Source organism: Rosa chinensis, chromosome 7 (assembly GCF_002994745.2).
Source record: "Rosa chinensis cultivar Old Blush chromosome 7, RchiOBHm-V2, whole genome shotgun sequence".
NCBI lineage: Eukaryota > Viridiplantae > Streptophyta > Magnoliopsida > Rosales > Rosaceae > Rosa > Rosa chinensis.
Window position 1 is genome coordinate 15632627 of NC_037094.1, and position 19856 is coordinate 15652482.

Consider the following 19856-nt stretch of genomic DNA (forward strand, 5'->3'; position numbering starts at 1 on the left):
TTTTTATTTTATTTTTCTTAGAAACAGTTGTCGATCTTCATTTATGAAGCTAAAGATAATGTTTATTTTACAAACATGCATCCTGAGAGGAAGATGCGTGTATTAATGTATGTATTGTTGTTGTCATAACACATGTAGCTTCGAATATGACATCTCTCTTTCGGATACTACTTCACATTCGTTAGAGGAATACACAACATTAAAGACAGTCATCTCCCCCCTAATATGTGCAAATAACTACTCGAATTAGAGAGAAGCAAACAAAACCCACCAAATTAAGAAAATGGGCGTTTTTGGAATCTTGTTTGTGACAGAAGTGAAATGAAATGGAGAAGGGATGGGGTTGATATAGTTGAGATCGATTGAATGTGGCCAGAGGTGCAAGCATGAATCTTGTTGTCGCTTTCCTTTATCCAGCTCACAACTCTTGTTGGGAGCTTGACATGCCTCTCTGAACAAACCCACATGAAATTATTAAATGGAAATTTTGTATAATTTTCAATTAGTAGCACACCAAATATCACAGATCGACTTGAAGAAGAAAGCTTCAAAACAAAGCCTAACACCTACAAAAAGGGGCATTCCCCATTCCCCATTTCACAGTTTTCATCCTTCCTTGCTCTCTCTTCCTCTTTAGCCTCCCAAGCCTTTGTTTTCTATAGTCGAAAATGAGAGAAATTTTGCACATTCAAGCAGGGCAATGCGGTAACCAAATCGGAGGCAAGTTTTGGGAGGTAATGTGTGATGAGCATGGGATTGATCCAACTGGAAAGTACAATGGGAATTCTCATCTTCAACTTGAGAGGGTCAATGTCTACTACAATGAGGCTAATGGGGGTCGATATGTGCCTAGAGCTGTGTTGGTGGACCTTGAGCCAGGAACAATGGACAGCTTGAGAACAGGTCCTTATGGGAACATTTTCAGGCCAGATAACTTTGTGTTCGGCCAAAATGGAGCTGGGAACAATTGGGCTAAAGGGCATTACACAGAAGGAGCTGAGCTGATCGATTCTGTTCTTGATGTGGTTCGTAAAGAGGCAGAGAACTGTGATTGTCTACAAGGTAATCTTGAACCTGTATCTGTCATATATAGGCTTTGATATCTTGGTAAAGAAGGAACTCAAAATGGGACCTTTGCGCATATTATTGCTAGGTTCAAAATGGGATTAAACTAGTCTAGCGTTGACATTTTTTTGTATTAATTCTCTGCCCAAAACCATAGAAAAAGCATAAGCACAAAAGATGTAAGATTCAACCTGGTCAGCAGCTATTGGGCTCAACTTGTTGGGCTAAAGTGACACCATGCTTCGATATCAGCATTTTTTTCTTCTTTCCCTTCTATCCTAATTCCTAAACATGTATCCCGCAGATTTGAGGTTCCAAATTAGAGAACTAACTCTAAATTTTTGCTCTAGCAATTCTAACCCTAAAATGTTGAACCACGAACTTTCTTACTTGAGAAATACTGCGTTACATTTCATTTAATCAGATTCAACGATAACTTGTGTTATCAAACTATTTCAATGATAGAATTATTGATAGTATTCATTTTAGAGTCCATTTCATTTTTCTTCTTTATAAAAGTTCTATTTTTGAAATGCAATGATAGAGATCTATCCAACATGAAACATGAGGAGTACTACTTATGTGAAATATATCAATTCAATTAATGGAGTGTTTTTGTTACAGGCTTCCAGATTTGTCATTCCCTTGGAGGTGGAACAGGGTCTGGAATGGGAACCCTACTGATATCAAAGATCAGGGAAGAGTACCCTGATAGAATGATGATGACTTTCTCAGTCTTCCCTTCCCCAAAAGTCTCAGACACTGTGGTTGAACCCTACAATGCCACCCTTTCTGTTCACCAATTAGTGGAAAATGCAGATGAGTGCATGGTCCTCGACAATGAAGCCCTCTATGATATCTGCTTCCGAACTCTTAAGCTCACAAATCCAAGTTGTAAGTAACATGTTCAGCTCCCTACTAAAATTTGCATCCATATATAGTTTTGTAAATATTTAGTTATCGGAAATTACTTTGACATGTTATAGTCAAAAAGCTCATATAGTACTTCCATGCATGTTGTTACTAAATTATCAATTTGAACACGACCGTAAGTTACATGCATGAGCCGCATGCATCTAGTAACATATAACATGCTATATATACTAGATGCACGAGCAGTCGCAAGAGAGATTTGAATACAGTGACGATGCATTTAAGAGCTAGTTTCATTTCAATGAGCTTGTTTTAACAGTTGTAATTATTAACTTATTGTCATATGCATATAGAGTTTTTACTATCTGAACCTACATTTTTACAGTTGGTGATCTGAACCATTTGATCTCCACAACCATGAGTGGAGTCACATGCTGCCTCCGCTTCCCAGGACAACTCAACTCTGACCTCCGAAAACTTGCCGTGAATCTCATCCCCTTCCCACGCCTCCACTTCTTCATGGTTGGTTTTGCACCCTTGACCTCCCGCGGCTCCCAATTCTACCGTGCCCTCACTATCCCTGAGCTCACACAACAAATGTGGGACGCCAAGAACATGATGTGCGCCGCAGACCCCCGCCACGGCCGATACCTCACTGCCTCAGCCGTGTTCCGTGGCAAGATGAGCACAAAAGAAGTTGATGAACAAATGATCAACATACAGAACAAGAACTCCTCATACTTTGTGGAGTGGATCCCAAACAATGTCAAATCAAGTGTTTGTGACATTGCTCCAACCGGGTTGTCCATGTCCTCCACATTCATGGGGAACTCGACCTCGATTCAAGAGATGTTTAGGCGTGTTTCAGAGCAATTCACAGTCATGTTCAGGAGGAAGGCCTTCTTGCATTGGTACACAGGAGAAGGTATGGATGAAATGGAGTTTACTGAGGCTGAGAGTAACATGAATGACTTGGTCTCAGAGTATCAACAATATCAAGATGCTGTGGCACAAGATGATGAGGAAGAGTATGAAGAGGAAGAGATGGAGAACTGAGGACAAAACTAAGTTTTGGGTTGGGAAGAAAAATCAACTATATATGTAATGTTATTGGCTCTCTATTGAGCTTAATTAATTTTGAGCTTATGCAATTGTGCTTGATTATTTTGCTTGTCAATAAGGGGGGTTATTGTAAACTGTTCATGGGGATTTGTTGTCATCGTGATGTTGTGAATATATGATGGTTGCATTTTATGTAATTTCTCATTCTGATTACATCTTAAGTAATGTGCAATATTTCATGGATAGATAGGAAGAGTAATGGACAAAGGGAAAGGGGAAGGATTAAAAACAAAAAAAGAGTAAAAACATCTTAATGCGGTGAAGGTGGATCGAACACCTGACCTTCAGATCTTCAGTCTGACGCTCTCCCAACTGAGCTATCCCCGCAGTTATTATGTTCTTCTGTTCGATTTTATTTGTTTAGTAAGATGACTGTATACTATACTAGGATGCCAGTTCCTTTTTACACATGACCAATAATTATTTTGTGGTCTGAGGTCTGAACCTACATCTGGCTTGTTAAGTGAACGAATCGAGTGATACGGTGTACAACCAATTTTTAAAAATTGAACTCGACTCCTTTAAGCAACAAGTTATGCTTGATGCGACTAAATTCGTAATTTATTATATATATATTGTTAATTATAAATGAAAGGCTAATTAATTATTGTTAACTTCTCCGATCTAGCCAACTAGCATTTTATCTAGTGGATGAGATTCCAACTTTGGATTGCTCCTCCTTACTAATACTAGCCTTCCTATATGCATGCTCCGCAATTTCTTTTTTCTTTGAGAAAATAAAGAAGAAATTGAATGAATTAAAACAGTTATTGTATAGAGAAAATAGTGGAAGCGAAAACTTAGTTGTGAGATTTTTTTTTCTAAATCAAATTTTATTTTACAATTGTCATATTTACCCCTATGATATAATTAGTTTTCAAAGTTTTTAATCTTTTAGGTTTATATCTATCGAAATTTTTGGTTTTAACTAACAAAGTCTCTTCTCTTAATAAAATACTAGACTAACCCTTGGGCAAAATATTTAAGCAATACCTAGTAGCCAAGCACATACTTTAATCTAATGAAGAAGCATGAACCCTATGAATGTAAGCGGTCTCTTATACTGGCTTTCTTCATACATGCTCTGCCTGCATGTATAATTTTTTTTTTTAAGAAAATGAAAAAAAAAAGATGAAATAAAACAGTTATTGTAGAGAGAAAATAGTATGAGAGAAAAGTGGGGGTTGTTGGATCATTTCTTTTTAATTTTTTTTAATAAAAATATATTTTGTAATTATCATATTTACCCTTATGATTTAATTTACCCTCAAAGTTTTTTAATATTTCAGGGTTAAATCTGTCAAAATTTTTAATTTTGGCTAACAAAACCTCTTCTCTTAATAATAACTAGACTCCAAACACACCCTATTGGGTGTGGATAATTACTTGGAAAGTTATTCCACAGAATGTGGAGAAAATTGCTGCGCATATTTTGTTTTTAATTTTTGATTTCTTTTGTTTTTATTTTATTTGTGAATTGACTATTTTGTCTTTCTCAAATATTTCAGTTCAAATATTTTTTTTATATTTGAGAGATAATTTGGTAAAATTTTTCTGTTTTGAGTGACAAACTTTCTTCTCTTAATAATAGTATAGATATAGATAAATAAATAGAAAACTTCACAAAATTTTTTTAATTAAAAAATCTAGTAAGCAACTCAGTTACCTAATTCGTACAAATATTTTATTTCAATTATTATTTTTGTAAGAAATTAGAGGTGGCAAACGGGCCACTAAGCACGAGCACTGCATGGGCCCGGCACTCTTAAAAGCGGCCCAGCACGGCCCAAGCCCGTTAGTGGCCCGGCAAGACCCGAGCACGTTAGAATAACGGGTCGGGCTGAGCCTAAGAATATTGGCCCGGCCCGGCCCGAGCCCGTAATGGGCCCGGCACGACCCGAGCACGACATATTGTGGCCCGGCCCATTACAAACACAAAATTTCATTTTGTTTTTAAAAACATTAAAAAACTACAATGATGAGATTTGAATATGAGACCTTTTTATTTAAAATCTCATGACAATTCCACCAATGCTTTCTTTTATATTGTCAAAATAATGAAACAAAACATTATATCCTTGTTTTGACATAAGTATTTTTTCTAAATATTAAATATATGTTTATTCATAAAGACTAATCTCATAATAATACAACTATAGAATGAAGGAAAGAATAATATATACTAAATCTTCATTATATTAATAAAGATTAATCTCACAATAATATACTAAAAACAATATATTTTGAGTTTTTTTTTTCTTTCTTTCTTATAGTGGCATATAAAAAATTATTAGAAATCTAATCTTAAAAAGCTAAGATTAAGAAAAACGTTGTAGAACTTAATTTATTTTAATTTTCTAAATAGTTAAATAAAATTAATTTTTATTTGTTCAAATTAAGATTTTTAAATCGTGCTTTATAGTGGGTAGGCACGAGCACGGCCCGTTATTGACCCGGCACGAGCACGGCCCCGCACGATATGGGCTTGGGCCATTGGCCAGGCCGGGTCGGGCTTAATGTTTAAGTAAATGGGCCGGCACGAGTCCGGTAAGATAATAAATGGGCTGGCCCAAACACGGCACGAAGCACGACTAGGCCCGCTTAAAATGGGTCGGGCAGGCCCGTTTGCCACCTCTATAAGAAATATAAAAGTGAAATTGATTTAGCCATATAAACTGTGCTTGAGCAAACAAACCAAGCTTCATAAGTAATTAATCAGAGTTTGATCCTAATTTGAGCAATCTCATGACTCGAGAGCTTACAAACTTACGCGTGGAGCATACCAAATCTCAAGTTTGGCTTCTTTCATTTACAAGTCATGCACTTTCAAATTAGCTAAACTCAAACTTAGCTCAATATGAACTCGAATTGTACCAACCAACTAATGAACAATCTTATTGCAAAATTATTGTTAAATCCTGTGGTAAACTTGTGGTTATAAGGTACATTGATCATTTGTTAAATATAATTCTTCTTAAATATGATTCTGTTCTGTGGGAACAGTTATCAAATGGGTCCATAGCTCAGTGGTAGAGCATTTGACTGCAGATCAAGAGGTCACCGGTTCGAACCCGGTTGGGCCCTTTTTCCATTTGTTTGTATTTCTTTCCTTTTTCTTTATTTTGTTTATTATTAACCCCGTTTCAGATTTTTTTTCTCTTCTTCATTTTAGTCTTCTAAGCTAAATTTTCCAAATTTCCATTGGATTTAATTTTTTTTTAATTAGTGGAATACTATACTGAAATTCAAACTTTAAACCATTTTTTTTATTTTTTTTCTTCTGTGCGAAATTTTCCCAATTACGTACCATTGGATTTATTTATTTTTTTAATTACTGGAATACTGAGATTCAAACTTTAAACACTGTTGACTAAGTTTGTTGGAGAGAATAACCAAATGCTAGTTAGTGTTAGATTCAAACTCTTGATGATACAGTTCCCACAACCCTAGAACTCTTTCATCAAATTTTATAAATACATAAAACCTGGAACTGATCCAATAGCCGTCACGTTCAACTAGGGTTTGAAACCTAGGATACCCACAACCCTAGAATTTAAGCATCGATCCAATGAAGATGATGCCGATGAAGATGATGATATCAAGAATATACTCACGGCTCACTGCTTGTTTTGGCCACTACGACGATCATGAGATGTGGAGTACGCAAATCCCAAATGATGTCATGGGATTAGTTCTGCAACGCCTACCTCGCCCAGATTACATCCAGTGTCGTGACGTATGCCCTACCTGGCGAGACATAATTGATAGCAGCTCTGTTGCCCCTCATCACCTTCTGCCATGGCTTTTACTCGATTCCAAACATCTCTTCTTCATCAAAGACGGTTGCCTTGTTAGTGACCACCGGAAAATTTCGACACTCGTTAAGCCACGATGTGTTGGATCAATTGAGGGGTGGTTGATCATGCACGAATATGTTAAGAAAAGCCGCTACTTCTTGAACCCGATTACAGGTGCTCGAGTCATACTTCCTTCATCAAAATGCATTGAGAAAGAGAAAGTTGTAGCCTCTTCGGTACCAACAAGGGGGGAGCACTGTTATGTGGTGAGCCTTAATTTACTTTCTGGCCGTTTGGCTTTTTGTAGGCCGACCGACCAATCATGGACTCCCATCGAAGCTTTCGAACCCGAAACTGAGAATGCTCTCGATTTTCGAGATGTAGAAATAGTTGAGGGAAAACTATATGCTGCAACTAGCAGTGCATTGGAATTTCTAATGGTGTTTGACATCAATTTGAATGGGGGCGTTCCTAGCTATACAGCTGAAAGGGTAGTTATGCATTACCCTAGTGATGGTGGGATAAAACTTGACTATAAGATGTACTTTCGGACTTGGTACCTGGTAAAGGATTTTGAATCACATGAATTGTTTCTTATTTTGCGTAACACAGCTCTAGCCCAGGTGACTGAAGGATTTCAAGTGTTGAAGTTGGAGCACTGTGATAGTGATGGTGGTGCTCGTTGGGAGGAGATTGTTGACCTTGGTAGTCGGATATTGTTTGTGAGCATGCTTAACAATAAATGCATCTCTTGCGAGAGAGGGCTTGGTGGCACCAATGATAAGGCACTTGAAAGAAACTGCATTTATTTTGCTTTTGATTGGCATAGTACTGAAACATCACCTATAGTCGACTTTGGGGTGTTTTCCCTGACAAAGAGGAGCGTCAAACCCTTGAGTTGTCCTATAAATCATTTGAGCCGAGAGTTGAATCAAATTGTGTGGTTTACACCAAATCCTTGGTAGCTAGGTTAGTTTAGTAAGCCTTTTGTTTTTCAGTATGATCTATCTGTACATTGGGGTACACTTTGACCTTGGTTTACACTATACTTTTATGGTATTGTCTCTTCTGCAAATTGGTTATTAGAGTGTGCTGCAACTTTTGTGTTCAAATTCTTTTGATCAACTACTTTTCTTTATATGGTGTGTATAGAAAGAGAGAAATATGAGCACTGAACAAGGTCACTGCTGTTCATGACTATGTCTTCCATTATGCTCAAAGATTTTCAGTTTCATCACTCTAGGAAGTGCAGATAGGCTTACGAATTACAATTGAAAGCTCCACCAGTGGAGTGAGTTCTTGCTCAACCCTCAGTCCAGTAAGTTTTAATAAGATTGATTCCTTGCTCTGAGCAAACACAGTGCACCACCACACCTACACTGGTAATGTTTCTTTTCTTGGCATTAGTGAATGTTTGAAATCTTCCCCTGGCTCCTATTGCTTATCGCCAAGCAAATACGGTAGCGCTCAGTATGCGTTGACACAGTTGCGAAAACTTGTTTGGAATCATGTCCTGATTTTCTTTTGATGTAATGCTTGCTGATTGCAAAACCCATTGATTTTAATATAGGTTATTTCCTCTCAAGAATGAACATACCTTTCCACGGCAAAAAATTCGTTGTTTGCTTTGAGCTTTCTGTCCAATCCGAAATTGAAAAAGTTTAACATTCATTTTGAATGACCCCTTAACCAGATGGTTTCCAGTTTCTACATGATTTTCTAAGATGATTGAGAATCAAAACCATGACATGTTTTCCAGCCAACCCCAAATTACCTGCAAATCGAGAAGACAGACTCATATACACACCACTTGGTGCGGCAGCAGGGGCATGATTTCCACAATAAGAAACAAATTTTATTAATGAGCGCTAACAGAACATAAGGAGCTGATGTCATGTCGACAGGAGTGACCATGACAAATGGCTCTGTACATAAATTACAACCATGGTAATAGCAATTTTTTCTATTCACCCTGTCAATGCAACAACGTCCACAACAGTTTGAACCCTTTACAAAAATAATGTTCCATATGCATCCATAGTAATTTCCCAAGATTGTTGTATTGGAAACAGGTAAATGAACAACAATGAAGGGCACATCTGTCGTAAACAACGTAAGTGTCCATGTTACGCCCACACCAAAGAGACCAAACCAACCCATCCAATAGTATTGCAAAAAAATGCTTCAAGATCACAACAAATGAACCAGCCACGCAAATAGAAGATAAGGATCACATCTGCTTCAACTCTGAGGCCTATCTTCAAGACTGATTAACTTTTGAGTCTCTGATCAAGTCACCAAAAAATTGAGATCCCTGTGTCTGCAGTCCCTTGCTCATCTTTCAGAAAAAGAGAGTCCAATAAAAGGAAAAGAGACTCAGGTTTGATCTTCATTCTTCACTACTAAATTCTCAAGCTGTTGCATTCCTTTTAGTTTCAAGTACAGAACCCTCTCTGAGGGCTACTTGTGCCTCATCATCCCTTCCCAGTGAAAAAAGAGCTGCAGCTTGCAAATAGGATGCAATGTGCCAAATAGGGGAAATCACTTGGGCTTGTGACGCATCATTCAAGGCTTCCTGTGGCATTTCACTCATGAGATAAGACAAACTACGGCGTGCATAAACTGTCGGAGAAACCATGGTTCCAACATCAATAAACTGCAGGTTACATGAACAAACTGTCAGCTTGTTGGCAAATATACTCCCTTTCAAATGGGGAGAGACCTAGCCCTAGGTTTTGGGCTAAGGGTTAACGGAATTGGAATGGTTTAGCCTGAGTTTGGACCAGCCAATTTAAAAAGGTAAGTACAGGCAGGCCCAACTATATGCCTTATCATACTTATAAGCCCAACTATAGGCCTTATCATACTCATACAAGTTTGAAAACTTTATATGGCACTCAGTCTTACTTGTGCAAGAATTGTTTGCCAAATCTGGACATGTTCTCATAAAGAAGGGCAGCTAACAAAATCTAACCTGAGTGAAGCAATCAATTGCAGCTCTGAAATCTTTATGACGGAAAGAAACATCACCCTTTTTCTTCGAGTTCAACGTGTCCTGCATTTGGTTGGTCCACATCTGGAATGAAAGCTGAAAGATAGAAGAACTCCTGATTAGCATACCACAACCTATAACTGAGCCAAGTAATGTAGTGTGATACAAGTTCAATGGCATATGTAACTGCAAGACAAATGTACCCAGTAGATGACAAAATCACAAAAAGCATAATACATCAGTCTGGACAAGCATAATACAATGCTGCATGGTTTAAACGTGATGAGAAGACAAGATTTAAAAAAGAAGTGCACAAATCTATTATTGTGCATACTGCAACTTAACAAGAAGCACATTCCACTTGAACCAGTGAACGTAGTATTAAAGCTAAAAGTTATATCATAACTAATTGGTTGATACTATGTCGTTTTGGGGGTATAGTCATATATAGATCTCAAAGCATCTTCATGTTTTTTTTCCCCTTTTCTGGCTAAACATGCATCTTCATGTCACTGAGCACAAGTACTGATGAAGTATCAAAATGTGTCAGGTCAATACATCAAAATAAATTCTGTATCTTATTTAAATAGACTAACTAAAAGAAAATAAAAATGAAAAACATAAAAACAAAAACAAAAACAAAATTGAGCACTACTATTGGAAATCAGAAGGAACTATCGACATAATACAAAGAAATAAAAGACAATAGAACTGAAAGATTAGTACAGTTGATTATGGAGAGAAGTATCAAAAGCAGAATGGTAATTATGGTAAATAACTAATTAGAGTACTTAGCTATCCTCAAAATTAATATATCAGATACGAACCTCAGTCGCTGCTCCTTCATCATCCTTATATCCAATACTTTCTAAGATCTCATGGATGGCCGTCAAATCCATCCTCACACAAGCTTCACCAAGTGGTGATAGACTAGGCAAAGCTGCTGCACCATGTGGTATACCCATCAATACATGAGAAGGAACCTGCAGAAAAATTTACTTAAAGCTCATCTAGATAGCAAAGTACTGTTCAACTTTTCATGATGAAGCACAATGACATGATCTAATGTTTAGGCTGATTGTAACAAGCAAAAACTACTAATTAAAATATAATAACAAAATAACACATAAAATCTGTACATAAAGTCATAAACAATAGAATGATGTACAACGCTTCTGGAACACATAAATTTTTCAAAGCCTGCTTAATGGTAGTGGTATAACCCACATACTCAAGAGAAATTGAAATACTGAAAAAATCACAAAATTTGATATGTGCCACCGTATTGGAAGAGAAGACCCAACCACAAAGAATAATATGTGTAACAAGTTAGAACACAAAAACCAACCTCAGTGTCCTTCTGGAGAGGAACCAAAGCAGCAACTAATGACTTTGGATTAGGACGCTCTCTGGGTTCATATTGCAAACATCGTGAAGCTAAACGTACTAACTCAGTTCCCTCATCATTTGTGAATTGGCCTTCCAAACAAGAATCTGTTAACATCTGAAGATTCCTGTCCCGAATAAGGTCGAGTGCCTACAACATTACACAAATTAGATGTGAATTTCCATAACACCAAGAACTTAAATGCTCAAATGAGAACCACAATTTCACCAAAAGGAGTCTTATGATAGAGCACATGCATTTTAAGCGATAAGGAATGCTGGAACCCTCAACCTTCAAAAGAGTTCAATGACCACGATAATGGAAAACAACATTCCACGAACAACTCATAAATATAATTTTAGAGACTGAGGATTTATGGAATATTACTTCCTTGATCATAGTTACTCCTAATCAAAGTTCAAGTATGGTGCACGTACTAAAACTACTCATAGAATAAATGCAGGAAACATCATAGTGGTGCATAAATTTGACATCTTGAAAGCGTCTTATTGCAAAAGAGACTTACATGGCTTGGAGGAATATGTTTTCCGCTGAGAAGGTCAAGCAAAAGGGTGCCAAAGCTATACATTACACTTTCCGCAGTTACTCTCCCTACATAAAGACAAGATATATGATATTCAGAAGATAAAATAGCCAAAGAGCATCAACAATTAGACTTCACAGAGAATATTCATTGGTGGTGAGGATTCAAAAGCCACTTGAGTATGTTATATTAGACATATAGATAAGAATAAAAATAAATATAAAATATCTGCCACAGAAAATGATACAGTGACAACATTAGAACCAATAGCAACAAAATACATTATATATGCATGTATGTGAAACAAGATGGAAACCATATAATCCCTTCACCTTTACCATGGAAACATAAACAGAATCAAGGCTGGCAGGTACGCACAAATGTGTGGACATAGGTGCGAGTGTATATAAAGAAATAAGAGATTGGAATTCTAAAAAATTGCCCTTATCAAATAGCATATATACGCATATCTGAATAATTCAGCCTACTTCATCGAACAATGTAAAATTATGCAAAGTTATAAAATAACTGGTGGCCCACATCATAAAAGCTAACTGTTTGTCTTTAAAAGGTTCCTTCTTCTCAGAAAGAAAAATATCTACGTAAATAATTGTCAGTGTGTTCATCTTGAAGCTGAGAAAAATTACGTTCTAAAGATATATATATATACCTGTCCTTAGATACTCGGGAGGAGTAAATGCCAGATTTGTGCTGTAGCTTTTCCCATCTCTACTGTTTTTCATCATACCAAAGCAAGAAAGTCTAGGGTTTCCCTCCTGAGGTTTGGTAAGAACAATTCATATCCGACTTAAACTACAATAGAGAGCTAAAAACTATACTGTAACATTAGCTTGAAGATAAGAGAGAATGTAGAGGTACTTACATCATCAAAAACTATTCTATAAGCATTCAAATCGTGATAAAGGGCACGTCCTCTACTGGTACAATATTCAAGAGCCTGTGCAAGATATAAAGCCACCCGTAACCGCATTGCCCACTTCATGGGTTGGGTTTCCCCTGAGTGAATACAGAATAAAACTCAATACTGAACGGTTTTGTCTTATAAAAACCAAATAGGGGTAACGCAGAATACAGAAAAGATGTCAAAGATAGGAAAAAATAGTCATAAATTCTTCAACTGAATGGAAACTACACTTGAATGTGGAAACCGGAGAGAAGTCAAAAGATAGATATTACCTTTGTGCCTACCCCGCAATAATATTCCAAAGAACAAATAATAAGAGGCTTTTAGAAATAATCGAATGGGAAATATGACAAAACATATTGTCAAATAAGAAGCTACTGCATCTTGAAAACAGAAGTGATCATGAAAATCTTAGCAACTGAACTACTACTACTAATTTTATCTTTTATGTTTTGTTAAATAGGATTATAAATACCTTAAGCTCCAATAGTGCAGAATTATAATTAAAGGGTTATATGTTTAATGGTATGTTAACCAGATAAAAGCAAGACACAATTGCTTGATAGAGAAACATAGACACTCAAACTTATATATATACAATTTTCCATCACTACTGAGAGCATATCAGACTAGAAACAAAAACTGAAGACAGAAAAGATAATGGACTTACAATGAAATAAATGCTTTGCCAATGTATCGTTGGGCATATATTCAGCAACAAGTAACCTCTCATCACCTTCGCAACAACAGCCAAGTAAATTTGCTAAACGGATGTTGCGGAGCTGCCCCACAGACCTTGCTTCTTCCTAAAATTGAAAAGGTGAGGGTCAGAGAGCAAAAACTAAATAAAATATGAATATAAAAATAAAAAGAAGGGAAAGGAGGAAGGGGGAAGGTGATGCATTAATTACTATCTACAGATTGCAACAAATGAAAGATAGTACAATCCAGATAATGCCCATATTTCTATTACCATCAACAGATTTGAATATTGCAAGACAGTACACTACAGATAACGTGCATATTTCTATATATTTCAATAGATATATGGCATAGGTGCAAACATCATTGAACTACTTAAACTCAGTGGGGCATCCAATTTCTAGACATGCTCTAAAAAAATTGAACCTCTCGTAGTAAACCATATTATAGGCTACATTTTGGGAAATAACTCAAATTATCAATAGTTTAAGTGATAATGATCTATTACCTACTGCCCTAAGAATTAGAATTTTTCTTTTAAGTTATTTAGCAATCAGCATCATCAATTGGTTAAAACATCTATAGTCACTACATAATGAGTTTCTCTTTTTTAATAAAATCTTGTTTCTCAAAAGAAAAATTATGGGTATTTTCAATAGGCAACAACAAGAAACATGAACGTGAGAAAATGTGAATGTGGATCAATGAAATAAAATTTCAGGTTGAGAAATAGTGAGATCAGAATAATCAAGAGTCAAAGCATGCTTACCAAAAATTGACGAGAATCGGGCCAAGCAGATCTATTGAATCTTTTGACAGCAATCCTTCTTTGATTGTCAAGCTTCCCCTTGTAAACAACATTAGGGGCTTTCTCCCCATGTTCAGAAACTATATTCTCAACAGCAAACCCTGATGTCGCTGTCCTAAGTTGCTCAATTGTGTATTCATGAAATGCAGGCAAATCAAGTTCATTTCCTTCCTCATTTTCTACAAAAGAACAACAAACTAAGACATTTGCAAACACTCTAAAAGGAGCAATAATGTGAAAAGAAAAGCCACTTCAAGGGTTCACTTACCCACAGTCTGGGGCTCAGGAACTGGTACATTATCTTCTGGACCTCCACAACACGCATAGAGCTTCGAACACCCACACCCCATCCCAACACCAGAATCCAACAGCAAACACTAAAAATTCTCGAAGCTTCAAATCTTTCCAATAGTTTGCAAACTCAAAACCCTCATCCACCTCAGTGCCAACCCATTAGGCTCTTCCACTTTGCAATACCTGTAAAACATTCATCACCCAGAATCTACAATCAGATGGAAAACCTCAAAATACCCATCAAAGTCCAGCTCATTCTCTCCATTATGTGAAACTACCTTCAATAATTCTCCACCAAAAAAAAAAAAAAAGGAAATCTTTTTGTGACAAAAACAGCTTCTTTCCAATGTTCCTTTCCAGCAGAACAAAAGATGCAATCACAGGTCAAAAACAAATCCAAATTTCAAGGATTCAAGTCAAGGGACACTTTATTCCTCACACTAGTGCTCAACACCCGAATAAGCACAATGAAGCAAGCCATGAACAATCAACGAATCTCCAAACACTCAGCATTCAGCTAAAACAAAACCACGCCTCTCCAATCTCACTATGATCCAAGCTCCAAGTCAAATTGAGTCCACATATAGCAACTCACCCAAAATCCCAATTCCCTCAAACACCAAAAAAGCTCCTTCCTTTACGCACAAACGCACTCACCCACTTCCCAAAACCACGCAAAACAGAGACCCTTTAGCTCAAATCAAAGATCAACCAAACCAAACCACACTATGCTACTACAGAAGAAAACTCACATAACCCCAAAATGAAACCCACAAAAACTACCAAAAAAAAAACATGGTTAAAGACGAAAGCTTTCATTACCTGAAGGAATGAGCGAAGCAAAGAAATGGCCTTCACGATTGGGTCAAGGGCAATGAACGATTTTGTTTTCGTTTCTTCTTCTCAGTTTATTTTATTTCTATTTTTGCCTTTTTTTTCCTGAATTTGGAAAAAATAAAATATATAAATAATAAAAATGTGAGTTCAGACTTTGGACATTGAGAGTTTGAATCCAAGAATCGTCCCCGTCTTCTTCGCTGTCACTTCGGTGCTTTGCCTTTCTCTGCTGGTCATGACTGAAATTTCTGAGCTTTGAGATTTAGATGAGAATTCCATATATTATAATAAAAAGTTTTTTTTTTTAATTTGAAATTTAAATATATTCCAGTTTTTATCGGTGGGTATTGTTGTGGGCGTGTGGTATTTCTGTATTTCCACCGACATGACCCCTTTTTTTCTGATTTTCCCACACCCAAAAGCCCCCCATAATCAATTGCCCCCAGCCCGAGCTCTAAAGGACAAACCTTCCCCACACAAAATAAATAAATATATAAATTAGATGGAAACCCACTATCTTAAAAAATAAAGAACAATATTTGTTTTCTAGAACAATAATTTTCATAGTGGTAAGGCGCCGAAATGAAGTAGTACTATTTTTTTTATGAGTCTATAGTCTATAGCTCAAAATCTCAAATGGCATGAAAAATGATGACAAGGGGTTAGCACTTTTATTTCATTATCAAGATAATTACTTTTACTTAAAGTTGTTTTTATTATTATTATTTTTTTTTTATAGAGTGAGAGTCATTTATTTCTTGCTTGAAATGTTTGGTTCATTTATATGATTCCGGAACAAAATATTCTCGCTTATAATTTAATCCCTCCGCATTATCTATCTTTCTATTTTATTGTATTCTTTTTGAAATTATTTTTGCATAATACATGCTTATATTTTACATGTGCAAGAACACTATCGTCTATTTTGCTTTTGCAATATTTGTATATTTGTTTTATCATATTATTTTTCTTATTCAAGTTTATATGGTGTCCAATGCAGTTTAGGAAGGCAAATCTTGTAAATATTTAGAAATAACTTGTTATTACATTATATATACATATATATGGATTATATATTAGTTATATATTTACATGATCGTTGGTGTAAAGATAGTTCAAAATATGTATAATTTTAACTTGTCTAATAGTATAACAAAAGTTTAGTACATTCGTGATTGTCTGCTTTTGTGGTTGTAGACTTTTGCTTTCTCCTCTTGCATTTGGGTGGTTGGCATGTTCACCACTTTCCATCCTGAATGTCTTACTTCGAGGTCTCTTATATCAATATTAAATTATGTTTGCATAGAGTATCGAGTATCAGCATTTATCTAGAAGTTGTGTAACATTTGACAAAAAGTTAGGCCCCGTTTGGGATTGCTTCACTTTTAAAAAAATTAGCTTTTGTTCAAAATTTTAGATTTCATTGTGTTTGGTAAATAAATAAAAAGCAGCTTTAATTGAAAGTTATAGGTCACTGGCAGCAGATTTTAGAAGCAGCCCAGAGGTTGCTTTTAGAAGCTGTTGTGGATCAAAACACACTCTGCAGTTGTTTTATGTACTGACAGCACTTTTAAAAATATTATTTACTAAACACGAAACTGTTTTAATTCACAGCTGGTTATTCTTACAACACAACAGCAACTGTTTCTTTTTTTAAGTCACAGCAATCTCAAACTAGCCCTTATTCTTTTTAGTGACATAAGAGACTTATTTAGCAATAATTGAAAGATATTGAAGTAATCAAACATTTGTATAACAAAAAAAAACAATGGAGGGTGTCTTGCCACTCTCACATCTCACTTAATTTATAAGATTATAAAATTGTATATCAACATTGCTTAAAAAGCAAAATGTTATCTTTTATACAAAACATGTAGTACAAAAAAGAAGACTAGTAAAACAATTACTCACTTAGTTTAAGTGTCACTGAGTTTGTTCTCACTTAGTTTAAGTGTCACTGAGTTTGTTGTAAGTGTAATTATAGCTACACTATTGTAACTAAAGTGACAACATCAACTTGCGAAGTTAGAGTGAATATTAGATTTTCTAATTGTCTTGACGTCTTATGTCCATATACTAGTTTCACTAAGGGACACAAGAAAGTTTGGAAAACATTCAAAGTGAATTAGCCCATGACAAAGACTTGATTCAACTAATCTTGGAATGGAATCTTCAAAGTTTCTATACCTACAGTCACGTAGTGCAACAAAAATAGAGACTTTGAGATCATTTATATTTAAGGGTTGAATTCCTACTTGTATTGCACCTATATGCAAATACTTGTAGTCTTTCTTTTTGTGTTCTGCTGAAGTTTTTGGAGTACTCATTTGAATAGTTTGATGGTCAAAACCTATTTTAATTGTTTGTTCTTGAGTCTTAATTGAATATAAAGTTTTGAAGTCAAAAGTCCATACTTTGTATATTTCATTGTAGCTTTTTTTGGGTGGTTTCCAATTTCCTACAATTTCAGTTAGGCTATGAAAAGACCATATTATATATCTTCTGCAAACTTTGAAAAAATTATATTAGAGTTGAATTTTTTTTTTTTTTTCAAATAAACAACTCAAATGCTGCAACTAGTCTTTCGTGAGTTGAACTCACAACCTCCCACTTACGAAGTGGAGACTATGCCACTAGACCAAATGGTATTGGGCATTAGAGTTGAAATTGAGATGACCGATTTTGGCCTAACCAAAATTAAAGTGCAATTCGGTCGATTTAAGGTAGTTGTCAATTTTCAATGAGAGGAGATCCACCCTAATTTAATATAGGAAACACTAATTACATATTAGTCAATTTTTTTATTATTGAAATTGAGATAACTGATTTTGGCCAAACCATTATCCAACGATAACGAGTCTAAATTGCCATTTCCCCCTTTTTATGGTATTGCTTGGGGAATTATGGAGAATAAGGATATTTGGACAATAAACACCTATATGCACTAAATCAATATTATAACAACAAATAGTAAGATACTTTTTCCAAATAAGTTGAGTTGATGACCGTATGACAAATGTATTTAAAAAATAAAAATAAAGTTACATTTGTTTTTTTTTTTTTTTTTTGAAATAGAAGTTGATTTCATTAGATCAACAGCCAATAAGCTAGAGTTTACCATAACTTACATAAGCAAAACTCGGCAAGAAAATCCGAACTAAACTATCCAAGCTAGAGCAGATCATTAAAATCTCTGGGACGCTCACATTTAAGCGAGCCTATACAAGAATGAAAAAACATCGCCTCCTACGGAAAAGAAATCATTCAACTAGTTCCCACTTGCCAGTCACGCAATTGTGGTACAAGCAAGATACTAGAAATGTCATAGAAGACTCATAGAAGTTAATCCAAGCACACACAGGCTCAATACCCTAATCTCATTAGAGCCCGTATTGCCTTAATTTGAGCCCAAGCCCATAGACCCAAACCCAAATCAAGTCTTGCTTAGCAGGACGGCTCTCCTGCCCCATCAGCCCAAATTTGAGCCCAGGCTCAAACCCAAGCAAACAGCGAAGAAGAATCACGCTGCTCCTTTTCCTTCACCGCCGTCAAGAGACCTCCGGCGGCATCCCGTTTGACCACAGCTCCGGCAGCCAGTTTTTACAACCAGCATTAACATCTCAGACCGATTATAAGCGGTCAACAACAATCCCACAAAGAACCGGCTGGGAATAGACCACCGCTGCTGAGCTGTCTCCACCGCCGTTAGGTCCGGCGGTCATCCAATCCACCACTGCATAGGAACTGCAAATCAAAACCACGCAGCTGCAATTTGAAACACTGCAATCACATACCAAAGCAAAGCAACTCTCATACCCAGATTCACCAAACTACCAATTTGAAATCTAGAATGATCGACCAACGACCTACAACAAATCGTTCCCCTGCGCCGGCCTAAAGTCAAGTAGTATTCCGACCTACAACCCAAAAGCCCATATCAGAACAATCTAATCGAAGCTTCTCATATCAGAAACCACCAACACAACCACCAACGTGATTGCATAGAGCTTTCCTCCGCAAACCCAGAAACCAGGACAGTCTCACCAAGTCGTGACCGGTGCTGGACACAATCGGATCTTGCCGCCGCTGCTTTGCACGTCACCCTATGTTTAGGGTTTCGACTTGTCCCAAAGAACTTATGAGCTTCGAATGTGTTTTTTTTTTTTTTGTCCCGATAAAACTGTTGTTGGCAAGGATATATAAAGTTACGTTTGTTGATAAGCCATAAGTTTTAAAAATAAAAAACAGAAGCATCATTAATTTAAATTAGCAACATTGGAACAATTGTTTTATATTAATGGGGCAATCTTGATCTCTTCAAACTTTCTAGTTAGAAAGCAGCGCTCTCAACAAACTCTAGTCATTTTAGGCTACGATTTCATCGCTTTTATCATGCAATTGCTAAGCTTCAAGGTTGCTGCTTATCAACACCACCATCCTTTGCTCTTGACGTCGCCCTCCCTCAAGTAGGTCATGCGCAGAGTGACAGGTTCTACGACGGATTCTCGAC

General features: G+C 36.3%; 3 protein-coding genes and 2 non-coding genes across 5 annotated transcripts; 3 read left to right on the top strand and 2 right to left on the bottom strand.

The window, feature by feature from the left end:
- The first annotated feature begins 491 nt into the window (after positions 1-491).
- LOC112180764 (tubulin beta chain) lies at positions 492-3197 on the top strand. The gene is made up of 3 exons (XM_024319333.2): positions 492-1062; positions 1690-1959; positions 2324-3197. The coding sequence occupies exons 1-3, from the start codon at positions 669-671 to the stop codon at positions 2992-2994; spliced, it is 1335 nt and encodes a 444-aa protein (XP_024175101.1). The 5' UTR covers positions 492-668; the 3' UTR covers positions 2995-3197.
- A 117-nt stretch (positions 3198-3314) lies between these two features.
- Positions 3315-3387, bottom strand: TRNAF-GAA. Its single transcript has one exon. It is a non-coding gene; the product is annotated as a tRNA-Phe (tRNA).
- Positions 3388-6072: 2685 nt separating this feature from the next.
- On the top strand, positions 6073-6144 carry TRNAC-GCA. Its single transcript has one exon. It is a non-coding gene; the product is annotated as a tRNA-Cys (tRNA).
- A 484-nt stretch (positions 6145-6628) lies between these two features.
- On the top strand, positions 6629-7822 carry LOC112177477. Its single transcript, XM_024315766.1, has one exon. The coding sequence runs from the start codon at positions 6629-6631 to the stop codon at positions 7820-7822; it is 1194 nt and encodes a 397-aa protein (XP_024171534.1).
- An 868-nt stretch (positions 7823-8690) lies between these two features.
- LOC112180763 (serine/threonine-protein kinase BSK7) lies at positions 8691-15605 on the bottom strand. The gene is made up of 11 exons (XM_024319331.2): positions 15332-15605; positions 14484-14692; positions 14177-14394; positions 13376-13511; positions 12664-12797; positions 12451-12556; positions 11763-11848; positions 11198-11386; positions 10677-10832; positions 9832-9945; positions 8691-9513 (listed from the first exon to the last, which is right to left on the bottom strand). Exons 2-11 carry the CDS (start codon positions 14563-14565, stop codon positions 9268-9270), a joined length of 1467 nt encoding a protein of 488 aa, XP_024175099.1. The 5' UTR covers positions 14566-14692; positions 15332-15605; the 3' UTR covers positions 8691-9267.
- Positions 15606-19856: the final 4251 nt, after the last annotated feature.